Source organism: Pagrus pagrus (assembly GCF_965226575.1).
Source record: "Pagrus pagrus genome assembly, chromosome: 8".
In the NCBI taxonomy this organism is placed as follows: domain Eukaryota; kingdom Metazoa; phylum Chordata; class Actinopteri; order Spariformes; family Sparidae; genus Pagrus; species Pagrus pagrus.
In genome coordinates, this window is record NC_140192.1 from 26,571,888 (window position 1) to 26,598,012 (window position 26,125).

Below are 26,125 nucleotides of genomic sequence, written 5' to 3' on the forward strand. Positions count from 1 at the left end.
AACAACTGAAGAAGATGGGGACTTGTTTTAAAATGTAAAAAACAACCAAAAAAAAAAAAGTTGAATGAAGATTTAAGCTTTAAAAAAGAGCGTGAGTAACATTCAACCATCAGTTTGGGTTCTTGGAACTTCCAGAGACTTGGATTTCTCTGTACAAGTTGTATAACGCCATTTTATGTTCATTTCTCAGTTTTTGCACGCTGCAACGCTGTTTTGCTGTGAAGCGCCAGCGATGTTTTTAGGACATCGAAACTTCACCCCACGCTCTCCGCGCAAGGCTGAAAACCTAATGACTGAATTTTCATTTTTGGGTGAACTAGTCCTTTAAAGTGTTGTGAAAGTCTTCTGGATTCCCCTGATTCTGTTTTCGGGAACCAGTGGGTTCAAAACACTAATCACCATCACATTTCCCTGGAAGTCCGAACACGCATCATACTGATGTCTTTACAAAGTAAAATGATGCAATCTTTCTCTAGAAGTGCCCTTTAAATCTAAATCACTCATTTTGTGGCCAAACATGCACACTCTTTCCCTGATTCACGATGTGTTGCCCACGCTAACCAAGCCCTGTACCACCATAATATCGTGATTACAAAAGGAACGTCAGCAGAGAGCACACACAAAAAAAGTGCCCTCTCAGAGTTGCCGACGCAGGAGTTGTTGGTGTGTTGTATATGTGGGAGAGAAAATGAAAGGAAGTTTGTTGCTGCTCAGTGCACCAACGTTACGTCTCCATGTCCTGTTTGTTATTATCGTATCAAACCTGCTCACTGAGGCAAACCCAACACACTCAGTCAGTTGATGGCAGCTGTGTCTGCTGTTCGTGCAGTTGTTATGTGTGCGTCTCTATCTGAGCTTCCTTCGTATAGCTAACTTGCTAACTTTGCTTTAACCTTTGTAGAGAAAGCGATATAACGCTGTGTTGATATTTTGTCCATCCCCTAGTCTCCCCCGTTGTTTCTCAACTGCTGGAAATCCTCATAGCCTACATTTAAGTAGAGTACTGTCCGCTGTGGAAACACAAAACACATTTCAAGTTTAGGTACAATTACCACGGATTACCTTAGGATTAAGTACTTTGGTGGAAACGCAGCATAGTTTTGGTTAGAGGCAATCAGATGCAGGAAAAGACTGAAGCTCCGTCCATTTATCTCACAATAATAGCATACCTCGGAGGAAAAAGGGCTCGTCTGCAGAGAGGGCACAGAGAGTTTCATGGGAATTAATATCATAATAAAGTGAATCAGGAAGCTGACATGCTGTCAGAACCCTCTAACGGAGGATGCACTCGCCTGCAGGTCAATGTGGACTCTTGTTTTATGGGCGCAGAGCACGACTGGGCCGGGCGAATTAAGCTTCATGAATTAATAAGAGCAGTTAATGACCCATGACAGATCTTGCTTGTCCCAGCTGCTCCATTGGTGCTCATCCAGTCTCTGCCCCGACTGTGTGTGGGAGAGAAAAGGCCCTTTTACAGTTTCACATTAAGGGATGAGATGGTTCTTTGAGCTGATGGCTGAAGCACGACTTTCACAGCAGCAGCAGCATCAGCAGCAGCAGTTTGATCAATGGCCCTACAAATGCAGCCATGTGAGAGCAGATCAGCGGTTGAGTTTATTGCACATCGAAACATGTCACAGGTTGTTGGGAGTGTGTTATTGCTTGTGTCCTTTTAACTGTCTGAATCATTAGCGGTTTTATCTTACAGGGCCCGGTGCCAAAGGCTGCGCAGGTCCCTGTGTGTGTGTTGCTTGTCACTCGCATGTGTGGCGGAGTACAGTGTACACAGAGGCTCATTTTAGGTCACGTCCCAGCAGCAGTGAGAGAATGTGAATGGAGCGAATAAAGAGTGTTTATTCCTGTTTGTTTATGGGAGTGCGTCTCAGAGGCATGCATCCTCTGTCCAAACGCTCCCAGCGAACCACAACAGGAAACCCCAGTTTACACTTGCAGTCTTTGCGGTGGTTTATGCCAGCGTCCTCACACCTTCCCCCATCATTAAAACAGAGCGAGTGGCAGCGAGGCTTAGAAATAAAAAGCTATTGATATCTCCAGGCCAGGAGTGGCAAAACAGGCCCGGTGCCAACCTCGCATCGCTCTGTGGCTCTTCTGTGTCAGCGATGACTGACCTGACGGTACTGCTCTGGGTTTTACTGCCAAGTTCTTGTGAGGTCTTGTCATTGATTGTGAGGAACTAGAGATTGAGATTAAAGGATAAGTTCACCCAAAACTGAAAATTCAGTCACTATCTAGTATCTACTCCCCCTCAAGCCAGTGGAAAGTTGGGGGAAGTTTTGTAGTCCATTAAACATATCTGGTGCTTCACAGCAAGAAAAGTCATGAAATGGCTCCATACAGCTCGTCCGGCCAAAACTACATGAAAAGATGAAAAGTTATTTACAGTACGCCCTTTTTTAAAGGGGCTGTATGTGACATTTTTTTCTCCGCTGATGTCAGTTAAGAAACGGAGTAGGGGTGGGATGATCAAATATTTTATCGCTGAAGACAATAAAATTGACATGACATGAAATTTGACATATCGTCCGATGCCTGAAATGGAGTGTGCTGATGTTACCAAACAACCGTCAGCAGTCCCACAGAGCCCCTCTAAAGCCGAAATCTTCACTGAGGCTGTTAAGCTAAAAGCATAAGTGTGCACCCTGTTTGACGTGGGTACACGAGCTGGACTGCTAATGGAGGGTGTATATAACGTCTTGTCGAATAAATTTGAGCTCTAGGGAAAATTGGATTGGATTACACTGTACAAGCTTTCTGGAGCCATTTTATGTATTCATTTTTGTATGTTTTGTATTTTTATTTTAAGTCCCCAGCTACTTCAGTTGTTTAGGATAATGCTGTGATGCTGTATTATTACCTTATTACTATTGTAAATATTAAACTTTCTTTTCCAAACTTACACACTGCACCTTTAAAACAAGCCCCCAGCTACTTCAGTTGTTTAGGAGAATGCTGCAACACTGTTTTGCCGTGAAGCTCCAGAAATGTTTTGTGAACTACAATAAAATACTTCACTTGACTTTCCATCAGCATGTGAGTGGACTGAATTTTCATTTTTGGGTGAACTTATCCTTTAAACATCTAAATCTATGACTTTTCAAGGACTTTACAGGCTAAATTCCCTCAAATTCAAGGACCCTGCATGGCATAATTTGAGATGAGACTGTTACGACACTGAGAATTTTTATATAACTAAGTGTGATACTGTCCTTTGGCTGCTGTGACTAAGACATTTCCCCATTTGCTGGACAAATAAAGGAATTCTGATTCTGATTCTGATTCTAAATTGAAATAATCCTTTAAATGTGTTAAAACTTGTGGTTGATGTTTCATGTTAATCACAGAGTGGAAACTCATTTTGTTGTCCATAGAAAAAAGCAGCAGCTCTGATGATATTGAGCCATCCCCTTAAGTGACCGCTATCTTACATAAAGCCAAGCGGTACTATACACTATCAGTCAGATGCAGCCCATAAGCTATTTAATCAAATTGATCGTTACATAACAAACTGAGTGGGCTACTGCCATCCAAGCTCCATCTTCCTGTGGAGCTGCTCTCCGGTCTCTGCGGAAGATACTTTATGGATGATGAGTATGCGGTGAAATGAAACACCCCGATCTCCAGCACGATCATCTGAGTATCATCTGACAGCTGCAGCACTGTCAGCCACGACAGAGCAGCAGGAAACGCTGGTGCGCTCGTTCTTAAAAGCTCTGCTGTCAGATGAGGAAATTGGGGGTCACAGCGGATCAGAAAAGAAAGTTCCACAGGCCTGACATGGCCGTTTGTTTCAGCGCGTTCTGTTTGGATTTGCCTTTTTAACGTTATAGCTGACATAAACACAAGTAGACTGAGTGAGTAGGTTTAATGACAGGGTATACTGTAGATTTATGTGTGTGTTAGCAGATGAGGGGTGTGGGGGTGAATTCCTTTGTTTGAATGTAACCTGAACCCAGCCGTTCTGACGAGAGCAACATCAGTGCAGTAGACCCTGAGCTTATTAAGTGTGTGTGTGTGTGTGTGTGTGTGTGTGCGCGCATCTCTGCTCTCCTCCCCATTCACAACTCTTGCTGGCAGCAGTCGCAGATTCCAAGCCAGGCGAGCGAACGTCATCGGCTGTCGAAGTGAATGAGAGTAAGGGGGAAAAACTGCACTGCTGCATCCAGATGCCTTTCTTGAATTGCGGTAACAGAGCCGGGGTATTTAGTTTGGGCTACTAGACTGAATTCCTCTCCAACGCCTGCTGGCTTTCACATTCGGCCTGTCGTGTTTTTGCAGGTTGTAGTAAAAATCACTTCTGTGACATTTGGTGTAAAATTCTGCTCAAGGAAAACCTGTACATGAAAATAACCCGAGTGGTGAAGGATTATTGAGACAAGATGATGATGATTGAATAAATCGATAATCAAGTATTAGATCTCCAACTATTTTGATAATCGATCAGTTGGTTTGAGCTGTTTTTTAAAGGTGACCTATGATTTTTTTCCGAAATGATCTTGAAAGTTAACAAGGTCAAAGTCTGCATTAGGGATTATTAATAATAAATCGATAATTGATTGTTGAGCCAGCCAACTGTCAGTTAAAGAAATTGCTTACAATTTTCATCACTAGTCCGCGCCAACAGAAGCTCCGCTCTCCCACAGAAAACACTGCTCCTGAAGCACCTCGTCAGAAGTCTTTGTGACATCACACTCTGTCAGCAAGTCACACATTTGGATAATTTGTGCATTACAGCTAGTTTGGTACTTAAGAATTGATTTAGCGCAGCTGCTCTGTTGTTGTTAGCGGTGCTAGTTCAGGCATGTGTGAGCTGACCAATCGGAACAGACTGGGTATTCAGGAGAGGGGTCTTAAAGAGACAGGAGCTAAAACTGAGTGTTTCAGACAGAGACAGTATGAGGAAACTTATGCGTTTTTTCAAAATTAAAGCATATAAACCCATTCTAGTAGTAACCAAAATAAAATTATGAACCTGAAAATGAGCATAACATGTCTCCTTTAAGAAAAAAAAAAATCAAACTTCTCTGATTCCAGCTCCCTAAATGTAAATATTTTCTGGTTTCTTTACTCCTCTGTGGCAGTCAACTGATATATTTGGGTTGAGGACAAAACAAGACATTTAAGGACGCCGTGTTGGGATTTGGGTAACACTGATTGACACTTTTCACCACTTTCTGACCAAACAACTTATCGATTAATCACGATATTAATCAACAGATTTTTTGACAATGAAAATAACTGTTATTTGCAGCACTACAAATGATGATGGTGATGGGAACATGGCAGCTTTCCTTCCCTCCTCCATCATTTTCACAAGTAAAAGAGTTGTTGCCAGAACGCTTTTGGGTGACTGTGATGTGATATTTGTTTACGGCCTATAGAGGAATCTCCTGAATGAATAAAGGAACTTGTTTGACATGTATTAAAATGCAGTAAAACAGTTGCAGTTGATTCTGATTCTGTATCAAGGTGGCAAGAGGAAAAGATCTAAGTGACTTTGAAAGAAGGTTTATTGTTGGGGCACCGGAGCTTTAGTCTCAAAGACTGCTCAGCTGGCTTGTGTTTCAATGGAACAGCAACTAAAGTGACATTAGATCTATGGAAAAGACATCAATAAATCATTGCTCGTGCACTTGTGCAATATTTTAGATAAAACAGAACTCTTCCTCGGGTGACTGAGAATATGAACACAGGACGTGATCAGACTGTGTCAGCAAGAAGTACAATTACACAGGGAAGGATATTATAGTAGGGCTGCAGTGCATAAACCCCTCATTACAAAGATGAAGGTGCATTTGAGAGTTCAGTGGTGCAAAAACCATTGAGGCGCTGGTTTACAGAGAGGCGGATAAAAGTGATATGCTCACATGAGTCATCTTTCACCATATTCTCAACCAAGTGATGGGTGCATGTGTGGTGTAAGCCAAGAGAAAGGTACAGACCTGAATGTTTGAGCATTGACAGTGAAGGCTCACCAGGTTTTGTAAAGCAGTTTACTGGTCAGGCACCTTTACACTGTTATACCCAAAACAGTTTGAAAACAAATGATCAAAATGGAGACAGCAGAACCATATCACCTTTTTGATCCACACACCCTTCTTTTTGAAAAACCTAGTATCTATATCACCCACAATGCAACCTACCCACAGAGTGACATCACTTGAGGCAGTTTATCAGGTCACATGCAGCCTCCCCTGGAGCCACATAAGGCTTTATACTATTGTTTCACATATGCAGTTGCACTGTACCTATAAACATACATTGATGTGTAAAATTGGTGGAGTATCCCTTTAAACCACTTGATGTTGGTTTTTCCTTTAATTCGTCACCAGTCTGTATATGTTTGCTTTAGATGAGGAGTTCAGCATAAATTAGAGCTGCAACAATTGACTGATTAATCAGTTAGTCGATCAAAAGTATTATTCAAGTCAAGTTTATTGTTTTCATGAATTTTCAAACAAAAAATGGAAAAGAAAATTCTGGTAAAAGCTTTTCCGGTGCAGGTACTTGCAGGTTTTCTCTGTTTTATCTAATTGTAAACTGTATATTTGGGGTTTGGACTGTTGGTTGGACAAACTAAGACGTATGAAGACCTTCTGACACCCTTTTGACACAGAGATCAACAAAGGCCCTTCATTACGCTGGCTTTGCTTTCTTTACACTGAACCAAATCACACTGGCATATTTCAGCCCTAGTGTGTGATTTTGGATAGCGTGCCCACATTCCAGAAGCAAAAGATGCATGAAGTGGAACAGAACAGAATCAGCAGCTGTTTCTAAACAGTTACACTGCGATAACAATCATTTACAGTCCCTGTTATATTGCGGTTGATCTTTTAGGGAGTTTAAGGAGCTCACGGACCTCCTGTCTTTTTGTCTTTTTTTTCCTTTTGGTTACTAGTCTCTTCTTTTTGAGTTAGCTTCTCACTGCTGCTAGCTGCTTTTTAAATCCCCATGGATATAAATCCATATAGATCCCCCGGTGGTGGGTTGTACATGTCATTAAACACCCCTGTCCCGTCCAGAGTAATCAATAAGGAAATAATTGTTACTTGCATCTCTTGTGTAATTACACGTGTCAAATAATCACATAATGGGCTGGTGGGTTGTCAGAATCTAAAATCTAGTAATACCTCGCAACCATTTGGCTTGTAGTAAATGTTTAAAAGTTCTACTAAATTACAAATGTAATAAAATCCATAGAGAAAAGCCTTAAATGATTAAAATCTAAATATGGTGGCATCCAGTCATTTGGGATCGGAGTCCCAGATTATGTTTGCAACCAATTATATCACATTTTTGGCCCCATTGCACTACAAGCCAAATGATCTGTGACTACAAGAAGATATGCAAGGTAACATAAGATAACAGGTACGAGGTATTTGTCTGTACAAGAGATTTGTGTCTGATTAAACACTGTGTCTTTGAGCTCCTGCCGCAGAGGGGTGGGGGGGATGTGGGGTCAGGGGCGGTGTTGATCCATCATGTGATGGAGCAGCAAGTCTGAGCAGGCTGGGTGGCAGGATGAACAGAATTCTAGTAAAATGAGCTGGGTAACCTGTTTGAATCTGCAAACCATCGCTGCCAAGCACACAACACGGGGCTTTGTTGTCCCTATTATGGCTGTGTCAGCATGAATAATGTACAGTAGTCTCACACACACAAACTTTTTATCCCTCTTCACACAAACAAAAACACTTGCCTGGAGTGCTCCTCCCTCAGGACCCCTCTGAAAGGACGGGGCCGTGACATAATGCCGTTGACTTTTATTGGGTAGAGAGCCTTAATGGGGGCTGAGTAAAATACGCGAGAGGGAAACAAGCCTGCAGTCTGATCGCTGGGTTCTTCTGATGGAAAGACCTGTGAAGAGAATCTATTGTCTGTGACCCATTCTTACACATTTTATATTTATCACTTCTCTCAGACGTGATTTGCTTTCATTATTAAATTTGTTAAATATGTTTTCACTTCCCAGCATGAAGGCTTCAGGAGCACTCAGCCTGCAACATTAGACCCCAAGAAACTGTGTTTACTGGCAGTCAGGGTTACTGGTAACGCTGGTAATAATTAAGTCTGTGTCCCAAAAATAAAGTTGTTTTCCATGCAAGTGGCATCGACCCCTTTGGTCCAGACTAGGGCTAGAAAATCATATTGTGATTATTTTGACACATATTGTTTTTCTGATATGATTCACTGTTAGTGGGAATGATTATTGCATCACAATTCTCATAATTTTCACTGACAAAACTATTAAAATCATGATGATGTGACATTTGCGACCCGACAGCCATCTTGGCAACACCCCCCTCTCTAGCAGTATGGACCATGTATGGTCTCAGTCATTAGCCTCAATTGTTAGCATGGCTATAAACTTTAAGTCTTGATTAAATGCTTTTTTTTTTAAGTCATCTTGGCTGCACCTCTTCCCAACTTCATAACATCCATAAATACAGGCATCTATATAGCTTCTGATTTTTTCAGTGAGCAGAAGTTCTTTGTTTCATTTTTCAGTTCATTGGCTTTCATTCAAATGAGTGTTTAATGCAAAATAGCAATAAACCCATGTTTGCATGCTGATGTTAGCTAGTACAGCCTCAAATCGCTGTTGGAATAGCTGCAGACTCTTTGTCCTGTTTTTTTGTTTATTTTGGGTATTTATTATATATAAATATATTCCAAGCACAGCATTTTTTATTGAGAATTAGAGCATGAGACTGTCTGCCATTCAGATGCTTCTGCATGCAAATATTCCTCATAATCAAATGATGGCAGTGGAAAGAATCTTCTTTTTTAACATCAACGCTTAAATGTGGTAGCAGTTGTATTTTATGTGTTTTCAGCCAAGGAGTACATTTACGGATAGAATAAGAAGCAAATCAGTTATTTCATGAATTAATATTTTTAGCACAGTTTCAATTAAAATCAAAGAAACTTATCAGTTAAGTCATTTTTTTTGTGTGAATCCTCCAGAATTAAAGAGCCAGAGCTTTTTTTCTTGGCTCTCCATCTTCTACCAGCAGTAATTCAGCGAGATATAAACTAAAGAAGAAGCAGAGATCGCTCCATCGCCAGCGCGCCACAAGGCTCGCTGTGTTTTGAGTAGGAGTGTGACTAATTTTTTCTTGAGTGGAAAAATTCAGCTCTCTGGCTCTTACTATCTCTATTGTTATTGCTGCCTCTACCCACACATACAGTATACATAACTCAGCTGGATGCAACAAGTTCACGCCTGTTCTCCGGGGGTTGTCGAGTGGAATTCTGGGAAATATAGGAGACAATTATCTAAAGTAGAAGTAGACAAGGTGGGCTGAGGGAAAGTGGATGCAGAAAAAATGTGAATTTTAACAGCTCGTCACTGAAGCACTTCAGGAATGACTGAGTAGCCAAGCTCACTTTTTTGCCATCATGTCAGATATCCAGGTGATTACTGATGCAGCATTTTATTGTGTCTCCAGCTCTATACGGCCTGAGAGGTGCTTCCTGTGCGATGCATTTCTGCCATATCTCTTTAATGGAACATCTGATGAATATTTGATGCATTAATCTGGAAGAAAATCAATACTGTGTCTTAGGAAGCTTCCTCCCTGAAGTCTCCTGCTGTATGAGCACCATCAACTTTTTCAACATGTCTGTGCAAACTCAGGTACACACACATAACATGGTCAGACACTCTCAAGACCTGAAAGTTAATTCACGAAACGTTAATTTAAGAAATGTATGTTAATAAAATGGCAGTTAAATAAAAACTTTATTTAAAACCATATTCTTTATGCTTATAGGAGGAGCAAAAAAGTCCTGTGTGAATGAGTCCCACATGGGCTACCGTAGGTTATTTATTGAATATACGGCCTGGGGATTCTTTTAAAGGGAAATTTTTTAACAATTTTGACAATTTTAAACCAGCTGTGCATCACTACACTGTTGGTAGTACATGCAAATTAACAATGGTCAACTTCTTTGGAAGTAGGCGACCATATTGTTTCTGTATTGTTAAAAGGCTTATTAAACTTTGATCAAACTGTAAAACAAGGAAATGCTGAACGCTTCCCTAAAATATATTTTAGTATCCAGTTTGGCTGCAATAGAGAAACATAGTGAACCAGAAGTGGCCACCACATTGTTCCTGTACTGTGAAAATGGAGGCTGAATAAACTTTGATCAAACTGTGCAGGGCAGTGCTGATCAGATATGAACCAAGATCCTGCTCGTTGCCAAAAATGTTTTCAGAAACATATTTTAGTGTACTGTTTTAGCTATAATAGCGTATAGTTTGTTACCAGCTGTTTTGTAGGAAGGGGAGACGGTGATGTCGTCGGTTATACATGGGAACCTATGGCTTGGGGATTCTTCTGGGACAAAGAACAGAGGAGTTTATGACATCTAATATTGTAAAAACTAATAAATCTCAAACAGTGCCGACTGTTCATTAAGGCTCACTGCGAGTTTTCAATGATAGGTTAAAAAAGGTCAAAGAAAATTGCCCCCCAGTGCGGCCAGAATGCCCCAGACTCCCAGATAAATGGGGTAAAAGCTGAAACAGCAGCTTTCTCTCAGCAGTCCAGCTCAGCCACAATACACTCTCCAGCACCTTTTATTTCTCTTTCGAGGGATGTTGCCATAACAGGGACAAAAGAACATGGAATGTCAACATAAGAGCTAGACGTGGAACAAACATCTCCGTGTGTTTGAGGACAAAAAGGAAATGGAGAACAGCTAGAGGGAATAGAGACAGCTTGAGGAGGACAGTGTAACCACTTTAACCCTGTTTTTGCGCTGTAAAGTGCAGCATGTGTTCCATCAGTTTGATAAGTTGGATCTCCTGTTTTCATTGGATGCACTTTCCTCCTTGTTTGCTCGCTGCAGAGTTTCACTCGGAGCGAGTAACACATAAAATGATCCCTCACGGAGATTTAGGATCACATTGCCATAATGTTCGCCCTATCAAAACATTTATGGAGGTGAACAAACACAGCAACACAGCGTCAGAGAGTAGGAGTGCCCTGTTATGGCGAGCTTCATGTGGACTATGCTCTGTCCTCCTGGATCTTTATGGATGAGCAAACAGCGCGTATTACCCTGCCCTGAGCCCTGCGCTGTCTTTGATCGGGTTATATAATTTCAGTCTATTGAATGTTGTTTTCCCCCCTCACATTCCATATTTATATATTTATAGAACAGGAAACTTGTGGCACATGACTCTTCCCAGACAGGAAATGGACCCTGCCGTCTGCCGCTTTTGTGAGATTTCTGCTCTTTGCATGCAAGGTTTCACGCCGAGTATCTTCCTGCACACACACACACACACACACACACACACACACACAGTTACTCTAGCGACAACTGTCACAGCTCACCAGCTCTGAGGTCATGGACCGGTTTGACCACCTCAGTTTGTATCAACACATTGCTCCTGCCCTTGGGCTGCTGGCTATTTATAGCAGTAATGTTTACAAGGACATAAAGACAGGGAAAAGTCACACATGTGGATTTTTTCTTAAAGCTCAGTGCAACTTGAGCAACAGTTGCACTCTGAATTTATATTTAAATCGATCTTAAACACTTGAACACGCAGCTTTCATGCTAAATACAGCCGCATTGTTAAGGTCAAGTTAGATTCGGGTGTCGGGACACAGCTGCGGGCTAGCATCAATACTGCTGATAACATCTCTCTTTTATTGTCTATGACTGATTTTGAGTTTATGACCCCTCATTAAGTGGTTTAACATGTGACCCCCGCAGCAGCCTAAAGAATGGCCGAGTGTTGCCAGGTAAATGGTGTACGTCACAGATGTTTGTTCTGAGCGCGTTAGCAGATGTTACAGCCGGATTATCCCGTTATTATTCGCGGTAATGAGGAATACGTGGACAGAGAGGCTCGTTCAGGATGGTAATAAGGCGGCTGGACAGACGGACCGACATGACATCATGGTGGAACAGGGCAACAAAGAGCTTCTTCCTGCTATAGTCCTCCCCTTCTGCTCAGGTCTGGGCAGCGTTTCCCCACGGCTTCCTGTGGCACACAGACCACACACACAAACACACACACTTGTGTTAGTTAAACTAAACCTCAGGGCTGAATTGTCCTTACAATAACATGTTTTTCACATGTAGAGATAAATGTGGAGGATAATGACACAACAAAAGTAAGGCCCCAACATTTACTGTAGGGTTGATTTAATTCAAATGAGCGCTGCACAATTAATTTACATTTGATCAAAATAGCAAAATATGCAACTCAATCACCCAAATAAATATTTCTGAGTGATTGAGTGATATGCCCATTTGGTTAAAAAAAAGTACCTTGGATGTATCTGTGGTTTGTAGAAATGTTAACTGCTTACAGTATATCGTGGCGACTTGTTTGCTATTTATTTGTTTGGTACAAACCACAACAAATGTCTCATCATCATGATTTTAGTTGTTTTTTCAGTAAAAATTTAAACATAATGCAATATAGTCACTCCTGCTAATCATGAATCAAATATATATATTTGTATATAGATATTTAGGGATGCCGTATTATTGTAGGTTAACCTGGAAGTTAGCATTGAAGTTAGCAATTAATAAATTAATTAATTACTACTAGCTAACTTACTATACAAACTTTACTAAAACATTTTTAAATCTACACGTTGTAAAGTTAGAGTTAGAATGTTTTGCAACCAAAGTCTGCCTGTAAAGATGGACCAGTGTGTAGATGTGTCTCCATGTTGGGTGTGATGACGTTAACTGTAGCTGCCCGCAGCTAGTTAGCTTAGTTAGCTGTCCAGGCAGTGGTTCGGACTGGGCGGGACCAGGGAAGTGTTATTATTTAAAACGCTAGCATGGGAGCTTTGGACCAAGACGGCTGCAGCGAGCTGGTTAGCATGCTAACTTAAGCAAATATCTGCAGCGCAATACATAGACATCATAATGTTAAAACTGCTATTTACTCACATTCTGCTGATAATTTTAGCTATTTTTTCAATGTTTTCTACTAGAATTCTCACATATAGCCCCTTTGAGAGATTTTCACATTTCGTTTTCAACATAAAATGCATCAGTAAATACCCCATGTTTAAATTATAACGTGTCTTTGAAACAGCGTTCAAATGAGATTACAGAGGTCGTTGGGGATATAAACGAAATGTCGTCGCACTGAACATGGAGACTCATCTAGTCATTGTCGAGAGTTTATTTTCGCCTATAATCCAAAATCCAGTGGAAAAATCCCACAGGCCTATTGACGAGGTAAGTACGGGGATGGTAACTTCTGTGTTAGCTTACAAAAATACGTCATCCCTGCAGCAGTCAACACTGTGGGGATTAACAAAGTTCTATCTTAACTAATCTTATCTTAATTTAAACCTTGGATAGGAATTATAGGATTTTTGCTGACTGCATCAGCTTGTACATTTGGTTGTGATAAACAGGTAAAATCTTCCATTTCCCACATCCCTGCTCATACTGTATAAATAGTAACATGCAAACTCCTGCACGTGACTTGCTGCAAAGCACACTGGAAAGGTGTGATCTATTTCCAACCAGCTCCATCTCTGCTTTGCAAGAGATGGATATCTAGTACAGTGTGGCTAGATGTTTCATGTGATAAAGTGCAACCTTGTGCTGTAATAAATCATTCTTGCATAGCAGCAGGAAATGGATGTTTCAGAACCAGTGCCAATGCAAACTTGTCGTCTTTGCTTGATAATGTTCTTGTTGTGTATTTACTCCTCATGTTTTGCATGCACAAGGACACTGGTCCTTACCTGCAGCCCGAATGCAAATGATTCCACGTACTGAACAGTTGGACATTGTTTGAGAGAAGGAAGAGGAGACTTTGAGAGAACAAAGGCGTTTGTATCATTGTCTGGTGCCGGTTGGCTTCGCTGTGTTGGTACCTCACTGACCACCACGGTGTGACTCAACCCGCGAGGCCGACATTTAACAGATCAGACAAAGGAGGTGATGTGAGAATGAGTTGGATAATCGGTTGTTTGTGGACGAGGATGAAATTTTAGGTCGGTGCAGGGAGGAGATGAGTGTGAAGAGTCACAGAAAATCAACCAGATTCTCACTTTTTGCACAGTGTAGGTGGAAACAATAGCACATATTCACAGCTCCTCTCTCTGCCAGCGCTCTCACATCACACTCTGCTGCAGATGTTGTTGTCACATATATGCCAGATGCACAGCGTGAGATTCAGGATGTGGTTTCGGCTGGTTGTCCACAGCAGCACTGACTGCATGTCTGGGGCGACAGCGTAAGTGGAGGTGTTTGAAATCTCAAGTACCATGTTTGTGTGTGTGTGTGTGTGTGTGTGTCTGAGCTACAAACCGGTTAATGGCCTCTTTTGTGTGTCGACACTTTATGAACATAACCTCACAGCTAAGCAGGGACGTCTTTGAATGTGTGGACGGATTGGGCCTGCAGAACTGCCCGAGTCGGTTAAATTGAGCATGAGGACATTACTAGAGAGAGGTCACAGTAGAAGCACTGTGCACACACACACACACACACACACGTGTTTGGGATGCCGGTAACCCCCTGGTGCCGAGCCAGACAGATGTCGTTCCCTCTCTGACCTTATTTTTGCTTCACTTGACATGCCTTGATGATGTCAGAGCTGCTAAGCAGAAACACAAATAAAGGGCGGCGACCACACTGCCCTCATGGAACAAATTAGGCCGACAAGTTCCCGTGTGCAGCGTACCCACGGCGCTGCGCATATTTCTACTCATGTGTAAGTGCGAGACCCTGAGAGAGCGAGAAATCCTAATAGAGAAAGAAATAAAGGATTATTTACGAGCGTATTCATACTTTTAACAGCCCGGGAACACGAAGTTACCGATCTGCACATAAAACAAAATTATAAGTGGAGTTTTTTCCCTGCAGCTTCAGACCATCAGTCTGAAATCGCCTCACTTCCTTTTATGTTGATATTTACAATCCTTCTGTAAACTCCCCCCCCCCCTCCGACCTCGTCTGTTCCATCCCGCCAGAATATTTCCCCCTCAGCGAGCAGATATACAACAACGGCTCACGGCCACCAAGAATGCAACACAGGATCTGAACTCGTCTGAACCGACTGAGGATTGTATTTGTTTAAGGTCGCAGACAGCAGGGATGTCAGAGGACACGGACGACAGACAGGATACGACTTGTTACATCTGGATGGATGCGTCACTTGTATGCATGATGAATAATTTATGCATGATATTTGCATGTTTGTGGGAGCGGTTGGGTGTGTTCACATTTGGATGATGAGATGTTTTCACCCAACAGGCCTCTGTTGTTCCTCTTATTCCTCCTACAGTAGTTTGCCACAGCTGGACAAATTACATATGCTGACAGGGGTGCTGGTAGGAGATGACCAAGCAGTTGGGATGTTTTCGTCACCACTCACTGTCCCACAAACTAACCCTCTTTTTTTCTCATAGAATGAAGGAAGATATTTAAGTTTTTAATCACCATGATAAAAATTAGGGTTTCATTTAGGGGGATGTAATCAACTTGAGACAATATCATACGTGTGCCCAGTTACAGAAGAAGCTGCCACTCCTTTCTTTTCTGTTTGTAGCGGAAAAGAAAAACACTTCCTCACTGTTGGTCAAGTCACTGCATCTCACACCAGAACCCCACGGTTGAGTTTCGGCCTGCACACATGTTTTTCCAGCCGATCATTATCGAAACAAACATTATTTGTCCGTCACCCCGTCTTTTTTCCAGAATCCAAACTATTTCCACACTTCTAATTAATTCCTGAGAGGGAAGTAAAAGGCCTGATCGTCTTTTTCTTGGCATCGCACCATTATCTGTCTGGTCAGTTCCCAAAAATCTGTCGAGTGCAACTAAACATTTTTATGGGTCGCACTAGTGTGCCTGAAATTTAGCAGGTCTGGGTTTTTTTATACATTTTTTTTAATGTAGTCCGTAAAAAAAGATTAAACAAACACTATCTGGATGTTTAGACGGTTGCCCTTTAACAAATATTAGCCTATAAACATATTTTCCGTAGAACATTTTGTCGGCGTATAGCAGGATTTTAATTTCATCATGCTGCGCCCCGCTCTGCTCCCACAGACCTTATTTAATCTATTTTTCCTTAAAAACATTTAAGGTTTTTGCAGTTTCGTGTGGCTTGTGTCATGATTTTGAATAAAGAAAAACATTAATCATCATCTTTATGCCTTTTAACAATCTTTTACATAATGTGTTCAGAATTGAAATAAAAATGTATTATATGCAAAAAGTGTAACCAGTGTTAAAAGTTAGTCTGGAGCCCTGCTGGTGACACAAACATGCCGTGGGAATGTCAAAATAAAGGTTTATCTTAAAGAAGATGATACGGATCGATGTTTTTAATTTGCATCAGTGATATTATATGAATCTATTAATCAATCCGGGTTGATGGACCGTTACACCGCTGATAAATATTTGTATTTGTTTGGTCAAAATCCCAAAGGGAAGGGAACCACTGACCTGTAGCGATGTTCCGTTATTGTGCCAGTAAAGCTATAAACTTGTGACCTTGTCCAACCCTGAAAGAAAGGCGGACGATGGGCCTGAAGCAGGAGATCAGGCATTGGTTGACAAACTTAGCTGATGATGCAGACGTGATGGTGTTAAAAAAAAACCTCAACAGAGTCTAAAAAGGAAAAACGGATTACGGGAAGCGGAGAAAGAGAGGAAGGTGATGGCTGCTGACACGAGTTACAAAAAAGCAGGAAGGGGGAGATGAGGAGGGCGAGAAAATGAAAAATTAATAGGTTTGGAGAGCAGCGAGAAGGAAAGAAAACAGGACATAGAAAGAAAAGAGGAGGAACTACATTATTTGCGGTTGTCTCAGCATTGTGTAGAAGTTGAATGCCTGGGTGGAGCGTGGATTTTTGGTACAATTATCTGACATGGCGCTGACCCCTCGCAGGAAATCCATGCCATTTGGTGGGCACTTTTATCCACAAACGGCTCACAGTAACATTCATTTTTAGCATGGCGGCCCCCGTTGGGAGTGACCTTCTCGGCTCGCTGTACTCTTGTGCTTCTTGGCAGACGTCATGTTTTTATTAAAAGAGATTTATAATATTGGACCACACAGCAGCACATGCAGCAGAGCGCGCTGACGTTTTGTTGTGGAATATAACTTTACATATTAACTGTTTTCAGAGAACAACTGGTGCGTAAATAAGGAAGTGCGCCTGTTTATAGCTTGTTTGGTCTACAGTAATGTTGATGAGGAGCAGGTGCTGGGAGTTAATGATTCTCTTAGGGGATACTTTGACTTGAGTTATTAATACATTTATGCTTTGTGGTTGTCCCCTGCCATTCTGTGCGTGTCAGCTGCAGTGACGCAGGGCCCTTTATCTAAAAACATACCCGATCAGAAGGGTTCCTACAAGCCTTACAAACTTTTATTTTGTGTGAATTTTGTGGATCAAAAGTGCTAGAAATGGATTCAAAAGTGTGTTTGTCTGCTGTCTGCTTATAATACTTTTTAAACAGTCAGTAAATACTATGTAGTTCATCTATAAACAGTATTTGGTTGGTCATTATAAAGTTGCAACTGATGTTTTTAAACCTTGTACAATGACTTAGGTGTGAGCAACATGACATAGAATTTATATCACGTTTTTTTAGTTTGTTAGTATATTTACGGTATTGGTAATATATCAAGGTATTACAAAAATAAAAGGTATAATCCACTATAATATGATTCTTTACAGTCTATTGGCAATGTAAGGGAACATATCTTGAGAAAGAAAAAGGTTATAAACGTAGGTGTCGGCCTGCATGTGTTTTAGGAGGAGTAGCCTGACAGATAATGCAGGTTAGTTAGTAAATATGATAACTTAAGAATTTCAGAAGTAGACAACGAATCTGAACCAGCCACAGATTTGGACCTGTAGGAGTATTTTTTTTCTTCCACAATATTGCCTTGTCAGCAGCTCACTAACCTTGGGCGATTGGGTATTTGTCGACTTGATGGAATTATTCTGAATATTAGCAAATGGTGCCAGCTCAGAGGAGAATGGAGCCTCTTGTAAGATTCCTAACCTTGCTGATATCCACTTCGTCTCAAGTTCGAATCATCCATAGATGGAGGTAACGCCATTTAAATTCAAACCAGCAAATTATTTCGAAATTTTAAAAACACATCTTTGTGCTGCGAGCGGTTCTGGTGACATTTAATAAGCTGTTCTCAATACGCTAAAACAGGTGACAGTAATGACGGTGTTGCAAAATCCATGTCGTAGCAGAGCGTGATACCGGTGACGCTGATGAAACCGCCCACGCCTACAAATGCTTAATAAATCATTTCTAAAGCATTTCATTGGTTGTTAACTGTGAAATAACCATTAACTAAAGTTTAATAAACTGTTAACTTACTATTTACTCATGATGGTTATAATATATGATACAGCGACAACAAAGTGTATTTGAGACACATTTCAAACAGCGAGTAGAGAAGGGGGTCATACAAGAGGATTGATGGGAAAACTGCTCAAGCTTTCACTCAGAGGCTCCGGCATGACGTAGTGCCTCTCACATTCCTGGGTTATTACTTAAAGATGTCTGCTTGTCATTGCTTCTCCCGCTCTCATGCTCTCAATGTTGCCTCTCACGCCGGCCGCTCGCAGCCAATTTCCACTGCAGTGTGTGGTTAAAGGAAATCCCTGTCAGTTCATTAGAGCAGTCTTCGTATATCATGAAAAAAATAAAACGGCCGAGTGTGACGTAGGCCACAGCGGGCTGGAAAACAGCGAAAATATGTTCTCATACAAGAGAGGAACATTTCAGACGTGATTGTAACAGGATTTGGATGGGAAATGTGGAGGCGGTTAAATGTGTGATGCAACTTTAGGAGCAGATAAATTGGATTAATTGATGACTGCGCAGTAAGTTTCCTCAGGGACGATGTAAGTGTTGTTCCTGATGGTGTCACGTTGCCGCTGGAGGAGGCTGATGCAGGATTATTCAGAGCGGTGGAATCCAGTCTGGCAAAGTCCCGGGTTCTGATGGGAACTGAGCGGGTCAGAATAGGCTTTCTGTCTGTGTGGACACAAACACACACGCGCACACGCTGTTCCACTTTCAGAAAAGCTACTGAGTGAGGGAGAGAGTCAGCGGAGAGGGGAGAGATTTACGGAGGAAGTGAGACGTAATCTATGAATTATATATACACTCTGAGACTATGATTTCATTCAGGGGAGAGCCCACACACAGCCCCCCTCTTTCTCCCACTTCTTTTCACCCATTAGGCCTCCATTTGCTCCTCAGTGATGAAAATAAGCTTTGACAACTTTATGAAGTTCTTTCATTACAACATTTTCACCTCTTGTTTTTCTCTGTCGCCACAGGTGGAGGAGGGAAGCGTAAAGGCAGGAGCAAAAAATGGAAGGAGATCCTGAGGTTCCCCCATATAAGCCAGTGCACTGAGCAGGGAAACAGCATCGGTACGTGTGTGTGTGTGTGTGTGTGTGCTGACCTGTTTGTCTGTTGGTGTTTTTGAAAGGCTGTATTTTAATGTGTGTGTGTGCTTTTTATTTCTGCAGAGAGGGACTATGTTAACATCTGTGAGAAACAGCCAATCGGACGGCTTCTCTTCCGTCTTTACTGTGAGACCAGATTTAAACTGCAACGATGCATCCAGCTACTGGACGCAATGGTACGCACGCACGCACTCACACACACACACACACACACACACACACACGCACACACACACACACACACACACACACACACACACCATATTGACTGGGCGTCTTTCAACCAGAAGTCTGCTGTTAATTATCCTGTAATATCCCCAGAAAATGAACAACAACCTGTCTTATTCCCCTTTAATGATTACCATCAAAGTGTCTGTGAACAAAACATTTGTCCCCTAATGGGCCGATCACTTAGTAACTGTAACCAGGAACAGTGGGTCTGTTACGCTGTGGATTTTCCCAAGTGTCTTTCTTTTAACCTTTCAAAAACACAAGAGCAAAAAACAGTGGGCCAAAGCGTCTCTGCTCCAACATGTTGGTTAGCATATCTTGAGACTCAAAAATCAACTTTTCTTACATATAGGACCTTTAAAAAAGCAAAGAAAACTGGCACTTGACGGGAATTGAACCCTGGTCCCCAGATTCGTAGGCAAAAGATGAAATCACTGGACTCTGAAAGAAGAAACAAAGGACTTTTGTAACATTGTTAGAAAAACAGATTATCATCTGTTTTTCTAACAATGTTACAAAAGTCCTTTGTGTTCAGTATAAATTAATAATAATGAAATAATCTTGACTAAACGTGATGGCGTTGGAGTAAAGTCAGTACAAAAGCTACCCTGCTGACTAGAAACAACAAAGCTATGAAACTATGAAGACAAGACAGGTAAGAGACATCAGTTTGTCCTTTGGCAGGCGGAGAGGTATCATCGATGATTATGCGTTATGAATTTCATGACTCTACATCACTTCTGCTTCGTGCAGTTTGAGATGTCACGTTATTGTAAACTGCATATTAGGCCTGTGTGCCATTTTCAATGGAAAGCCTGCAGGCTGAGGGCTGAGAGGCTTAGCTTACCATCAGTTCCTCTGATGTTTTCAGGTGTTGAGAGTAGGGGGAAAGCAGCACTCTTTCCTTGATGAACACCAGTCTAGAAAACACACTCATCCACTTTTTCAGTGCACTCACTTTCATTACAGTGCAGGGTCATACAGCCGGAGGAGACAATTAAACTGAGTAGTGATTATTCAACCAGCCGGATCCCCCCCTCTCCTCCACCCCTCTACCCAGCTACCCCCCTCCAATCCCTCTCTCTCCGTCTAGACGGAATATCTCCAACATGACACATTTAAGTCTTTATCTATGCCCAGAATATCTTTGCGGCCATGTGACGGGACAGAAAGGACTGCATTGTTTCCCACACCACCACCCCTTCCAACCCCAACATCCCTCCCCTTCTCTGCCCCCTCTTCAACCACCAGGCCGGCCCTGAAAGTGACCATCAAACCACTAACATGCCATCATCCCGGACACATGTTGCCGCTAATTCTGCTATCAGTGTGATGAACTCACTGTGGAGCTTTATACTCACCACTTTACTCACAATAAACCAGGCTGGAGGATGATTATAACCAGGCAGGTGCTCGTATTTGGAGTGATTAAATAACATGCGAGTCTTGTGCAGTCATGCAGTGATGAGGTTTACTAGAAACACCTCTATTACGTAATCTAGTCATCATACTTTCTGAAAAAAAGTACAAAACTACAACCTAAATAAGGCTTTATTAGTTTGTTGGAAATGTAGCTTTTCGTGTGTGTGAGGCACGAGAAACCACGAACGCGACCGTTTTGGAGGAAGAGGGAGTGTGTTTCGGTGTCTTTGTGTGTTTCGGTGTGTGCAACAGAGGAAGGAATGTGCTCGGGGGTTCCAGTGGTTCCTCTTACATCATGAGAAGGTGTGTGTGTGTGTGCCGTACAATTTTATGTGGACACTTGTGTGTGTGTGTGTGTGTGTGTGTGTGTTGGATCGCCTCTGCTTCCAAAAGGCTAAAGGGGCGTCTTCTTTTCCCTTTGGCTGACCCCCCACCGGTAAAGGGTGGGATTCAGACAGCTCATTTACTCTCTCTTTCTGTGTGTGTGTGTGTGTGTGTGTGTGTGTGTGTGCGTGTGTAATTTTCTGTGGAGCCTCTGATAACAAAGCCTCAGTTAATCAACACTTGGCAGCGATCACAATTGGCTCTTTTCCTCCCTCTGTCTTTCTTTCAGGCTCTACTCCGTTATATTTACATTCATATATTTATTGCTGGAGTTTTTGGCTTTGTTCTGAGGTGTCAGTGACGTTGTAGCTTTTTAAAGCCTGTTTTTCCTTAAGCTCAGGGCTTATGTGTGTATGCACTGTATATATATGTGAGTGTGTGTGTGTGTGTGTTTTGTAGTGGAAAGCTGGTGACGCTGGTGTGACACACTGTGACACTCCAGGACCTCAAGGAATCCCGCCGTGTTTACTGTGTGGCTGCCAGGCAACACAAGACCATGTTGGAAAAAAGCCACCGATAGAAAGAGTAGGGCCAGCGTGCAGCGCGGGCACCATGTCGCTCCCCTCCTCTTTGAGAAGTTAAAAGTGCTGGTGATGAAATGCGTCAGAGGGCTTTTTCATGTCGTTGCCTCTGCGAGATGTCCAATATGTCCGGCGTGCAACGGCCAAACCTGTTTGTGTCAACGGCTTCGGAGCCAACGGCAGCATATGTTTGTGTGAGAGTGACAGCGACACACAGAGATGCAGAGACTGAGAGGTGTGTGGCCTCGTCAGCGCTGAACAGCAGCTACTTCATCGTACAGATCAAACAACAGATTAAGTGTTTCTCTTCATTTAGAGCGAGTACTCATCTTAATTTCAACGACTCATATCTCATTCTTAAATTGTGATTTATGATATTGGGCTCCACAGATAAAATGTACTTGACTTATATAGATGAGGAGGGTTTTTTGTTTGTTTTAACAGAAAGGAGAAAAAGTTGCTGTTTTATTACAAATAATGTTATTTGTTAAATTAGTTTCATGTCATATTGAAATGTCTAAAAACAACAAGACCTTTCCTTTTATTTTGCTGAGTTGTGTAAGTTATCCTAAACATTTCCAACGATGTTCAGACCCGTTTCATTTTGTCACCTGTTGCTAAAACTTCTGGGGAAACATCAGATAATATATCCGAGAGTGAAGAAGGGATTGGCAAACACGACTAAATACAACATAGATAAAACTTAAAAACATTATCTCAGTCAGTCAGTTAGATAGATGTCACCGGCAATGGATGTTGTCTTACCATGAAGACAACAACTCCCATAATCCCCACGCTCTTTAACAATAACGTCATCAAACTACGTCTTTTGCTTTCATTGAGAGACGCCTCGTGGCAGAAATGACATAATGTGGTCCATCTGGGCTTGGTGCTTGTATATAAAGGACACAAATAGGTACCGCTTTCTAATAAATTTCAATTTATAAAAGGTTTACCAGTTGTAATTTGAAGTCGTATTTATCTGCTCAAAGATTGTTGGTCAAATGCTTAAGGAAAGTTTTCAAACTGAGCATACTAAAAGAAAGTATTCTCAAGCAGATACATTACATCTGACCCCTCTCAGGTTTTATTCAAAGAGAACAGAAGAAGATGTAGATTCCCACAGGCTCGACTGACAGAGAGCAATACTCGTTTGTTCCTGAACTGTTAAGGGTTCAGGACTTCTTTATGAATGAAGCCCAGACGTTGTTTTATTAATGTCTTACATCTCATCTATAAAGCATTAGTAAATTATCTATTAACCATTGATAATGCCATTAATTACAACTTGTAAGAGATTCATAAAACGTTGACTTATTACAATACATGTACTTGCTTTGACTGAATTTGTTCTAATGATGTGATGATGTCATTTTGTTGTTTAGGAAGACTACGAGGTGACACCGGATGAAAAAAGAAAAAGCCGAGGGGACAAGATCATCAAGACTTTTCTCTCCAAACAAGTACGTTTCCTCATCGGATACACTCATCAAAACCTTTTTTGCTTTGCATTTTGTACAAAATTGAGTCACCTTTTACAGCGATCAGCAGACAATAACGTTGACTTAAGAGAGCCTCTTATATGAGTGTAGTGATTCAGTGTATAATACACTGATACTGTGCTTCACTCTCCTAGAATTTATGCATGTCTCTCTTTAGTTTATGTGTTATAAAAGTAATATATTTGTGAATGTGTGCACATATCTCACCATGTGTTTACGTGTGTTGATGTAGTCACCTCAGCGTGTAGACATAGCGGAGGTTTTTGCAGACCAGTGCAGAGAGAACCTCGAGCTCAGTCCATGTAAGGAGATCTTCAGCAACTGCCGCAAGTGAGTCTTTACTCCCTCTCACCTGTCTGCTGCACTCTCACCTGTTCACGCTTTCTTTATTTTACCTCATGTTATGTACAGAACAAACAGCACAGATATTGATAACTAAATTTCATATTCTCAGTTGTGACTGTTTTGACTGAGCCTGCTGTGTCATGTGTGTTGGAGCAGGGCCGTCCATGAGTACCTGAGTGGGGCTCCGTTCACAGACTACCAGAACAGCATGTACTTCGACCGCTTCCTGCAGTGGAAGGTGCTGGAGAGGTACGAAAATCTATTAATATAAGAGTCATTTTCAGTGGAGAGGTCAAGTCAATTAACACATTTATTTATAGTTTTTTCCTATTATAATTGAACATTTCACTACCAGTTTTTCAGATCACCTCTCTACGGTGGCCCTGAAGTGCAAAACACAACGGCAAATCAGAATGCACAACAGCAAATCAGAAAACACAACAGCAAATCAGAAAACACAACAGCAAAACAGAAAACACAACAACAAATCAGAAAACACAACGGCAAATCAGAAAACACAACAACAAAACAGAAAACACAACGGCAAATCAGAAAACACAACAACAAATAAAAAAACACAACAGCAAATCAGAAAACACAACAGCAAAACAGAAAACACAACGGCAAATCAGAAAAACACAACAACAAAACAGAAAACACAACGGCAAATCAGAAAACACAACAACAAAACAGAAAACACAACAACAAATCAGAAAACACAACGGCAAATCAGAAAACACAACAACAAAACAGAAAACACAACGGCAAAACAGAAAACACAACAACAAAACAGAAAACACAACAACAAATCAGAAAACACAACGGCAAATCAGAAAACACAACAACAAAACAGAAAACACAACGGCAAATCAAAAAACACAACAACAAAACAGAAAACACAACAACAAAACAGAAAACACAACAACAAATCAGAAAACACAACAACAAAACAGAAAGCACAACAACAAATCAGAAAACACAACAACAAATCAAAAAACACAACAACAAAACAGAAAACACAACAACAAAACAGAAAGCACAACAGCAAATCAGAAAACACAACAACAAATCAGAAAACACAACAACAAAACAGAAAACACAACGACATTAACCAAACCGGAAAAGGTAGGTACCCTCGGGCGACATGAATCGTCGCTGATTGGTCCGTCGTTTGAACCGGAAGGACAGGGTTTACATGTTTTCAAAACAAGAGCGCTGCCAGTGACGACATACACGCTGCTATTAAAGAATATTTTGATGCAGGACATGTATATGGGTCCGTGTATCATCTGATCATGCAATTCTATTTAGTGTGGCTTTGATGACGAGACCAAATCACCGCAACGGTCAGCCCTCCTGGCCGAGACTCAGTGAACTTTCCCCCCAGAAAACAGCTTCTCTCCCTGCTAGTGAAATAGTCAGACAGCGTCCTGTTGACTGATGCTGATTATGTAATATGTAATTTAGACTGAAAAACGTAACTTTGTCACTTTCCAGGATGTTTGGTGGGTCGGGATCTCAATCACAACACATTATAACAGCATCCATATGATTATAAACAGTCAGCGGGTATGTTCAGATTAACAGGAGGACACCGGGAAACACCTTGAAAAAAACACATACGTCATCATCATGACGTGTACGTCACGCCTCCTTTGGAGCCGCAGCGCCGGCTTTCTGTGTGAATCAGCCTATACTCTGGTTCGTCTTCTACGCCGGAGCTGCTTGGTTCTGTGTGAGCAACCAACGGCGGAGAATTGGCGAACCGCTGCGGCGATAATGCGGCGTCTCTGTGTGATTTCAGAGCTTCCCAGCAGGACACCCATTTCTCGCAGCTTTTCTAAGATCTCATGATACATCACTCCATTCATAAACATGTCATTAATTAGAGACATGGTTGGCTCGAGTGAGGCCATTAGAACGTGGGACTCCAGTGGTCTACTGGGACTGGACCATAGACTGTACACAGTCAATGGACTGGACCGTGGGACGCTCAGACCGGTGTGTTGTTCCTCACCATGGATACCGAGCGAGTCCCTACACATTGCGCATGTGCAAAGCGTGGCCACACAGCAGAAATGTACCGTGGGAAATGGTATAACAATAACGGAAAATGTAAATTAGATTTATTATTTCGTTTCGGTTTCCTTGTTGATTATATTTTCCATTTTGGGCTGAAAATAGGAAAACAAACACCAGTTTTCAATGTTTGGTGCATACAGAAACACAGAAA

At 41.6% G+C, this 26,125-nt stretch overlaps 1 protein-coding gene across 1 annotated transcript in view; it reads left to right on the forward strand.

The window, feature by feature from the left end:
- Positions 1-26,125, forward strand: part of grk5l (G protein-coupled receptor kinase 5 like) — a 34,994-nt gene that overhangs the window by 1,334 nt on the left and 7,535 nt on the right. The window contains exons 2-6 of the mRNA XM_084359398.1: positions 19,356-19,451; positions 19,551-19,663; positions 23,431-23,508; positions 23,780-23,877; positions 24,049-24,141. Of these exons, the coding sequence (XP_084215524.1) occupies positions 19,356-19,451; positions 19,551-19,663; positions 23,431-23,508; positions 23,780-23,877; positions 24,049-24,141 (478 nt within the window). The remainder of the gene's footprint in view (positions 1-19,355; positions 19,452-19,550; positions 19,664-23,430; positions 23,509-23,779; positions 23,878-24,048; positions 24,142-26,125) is intronic.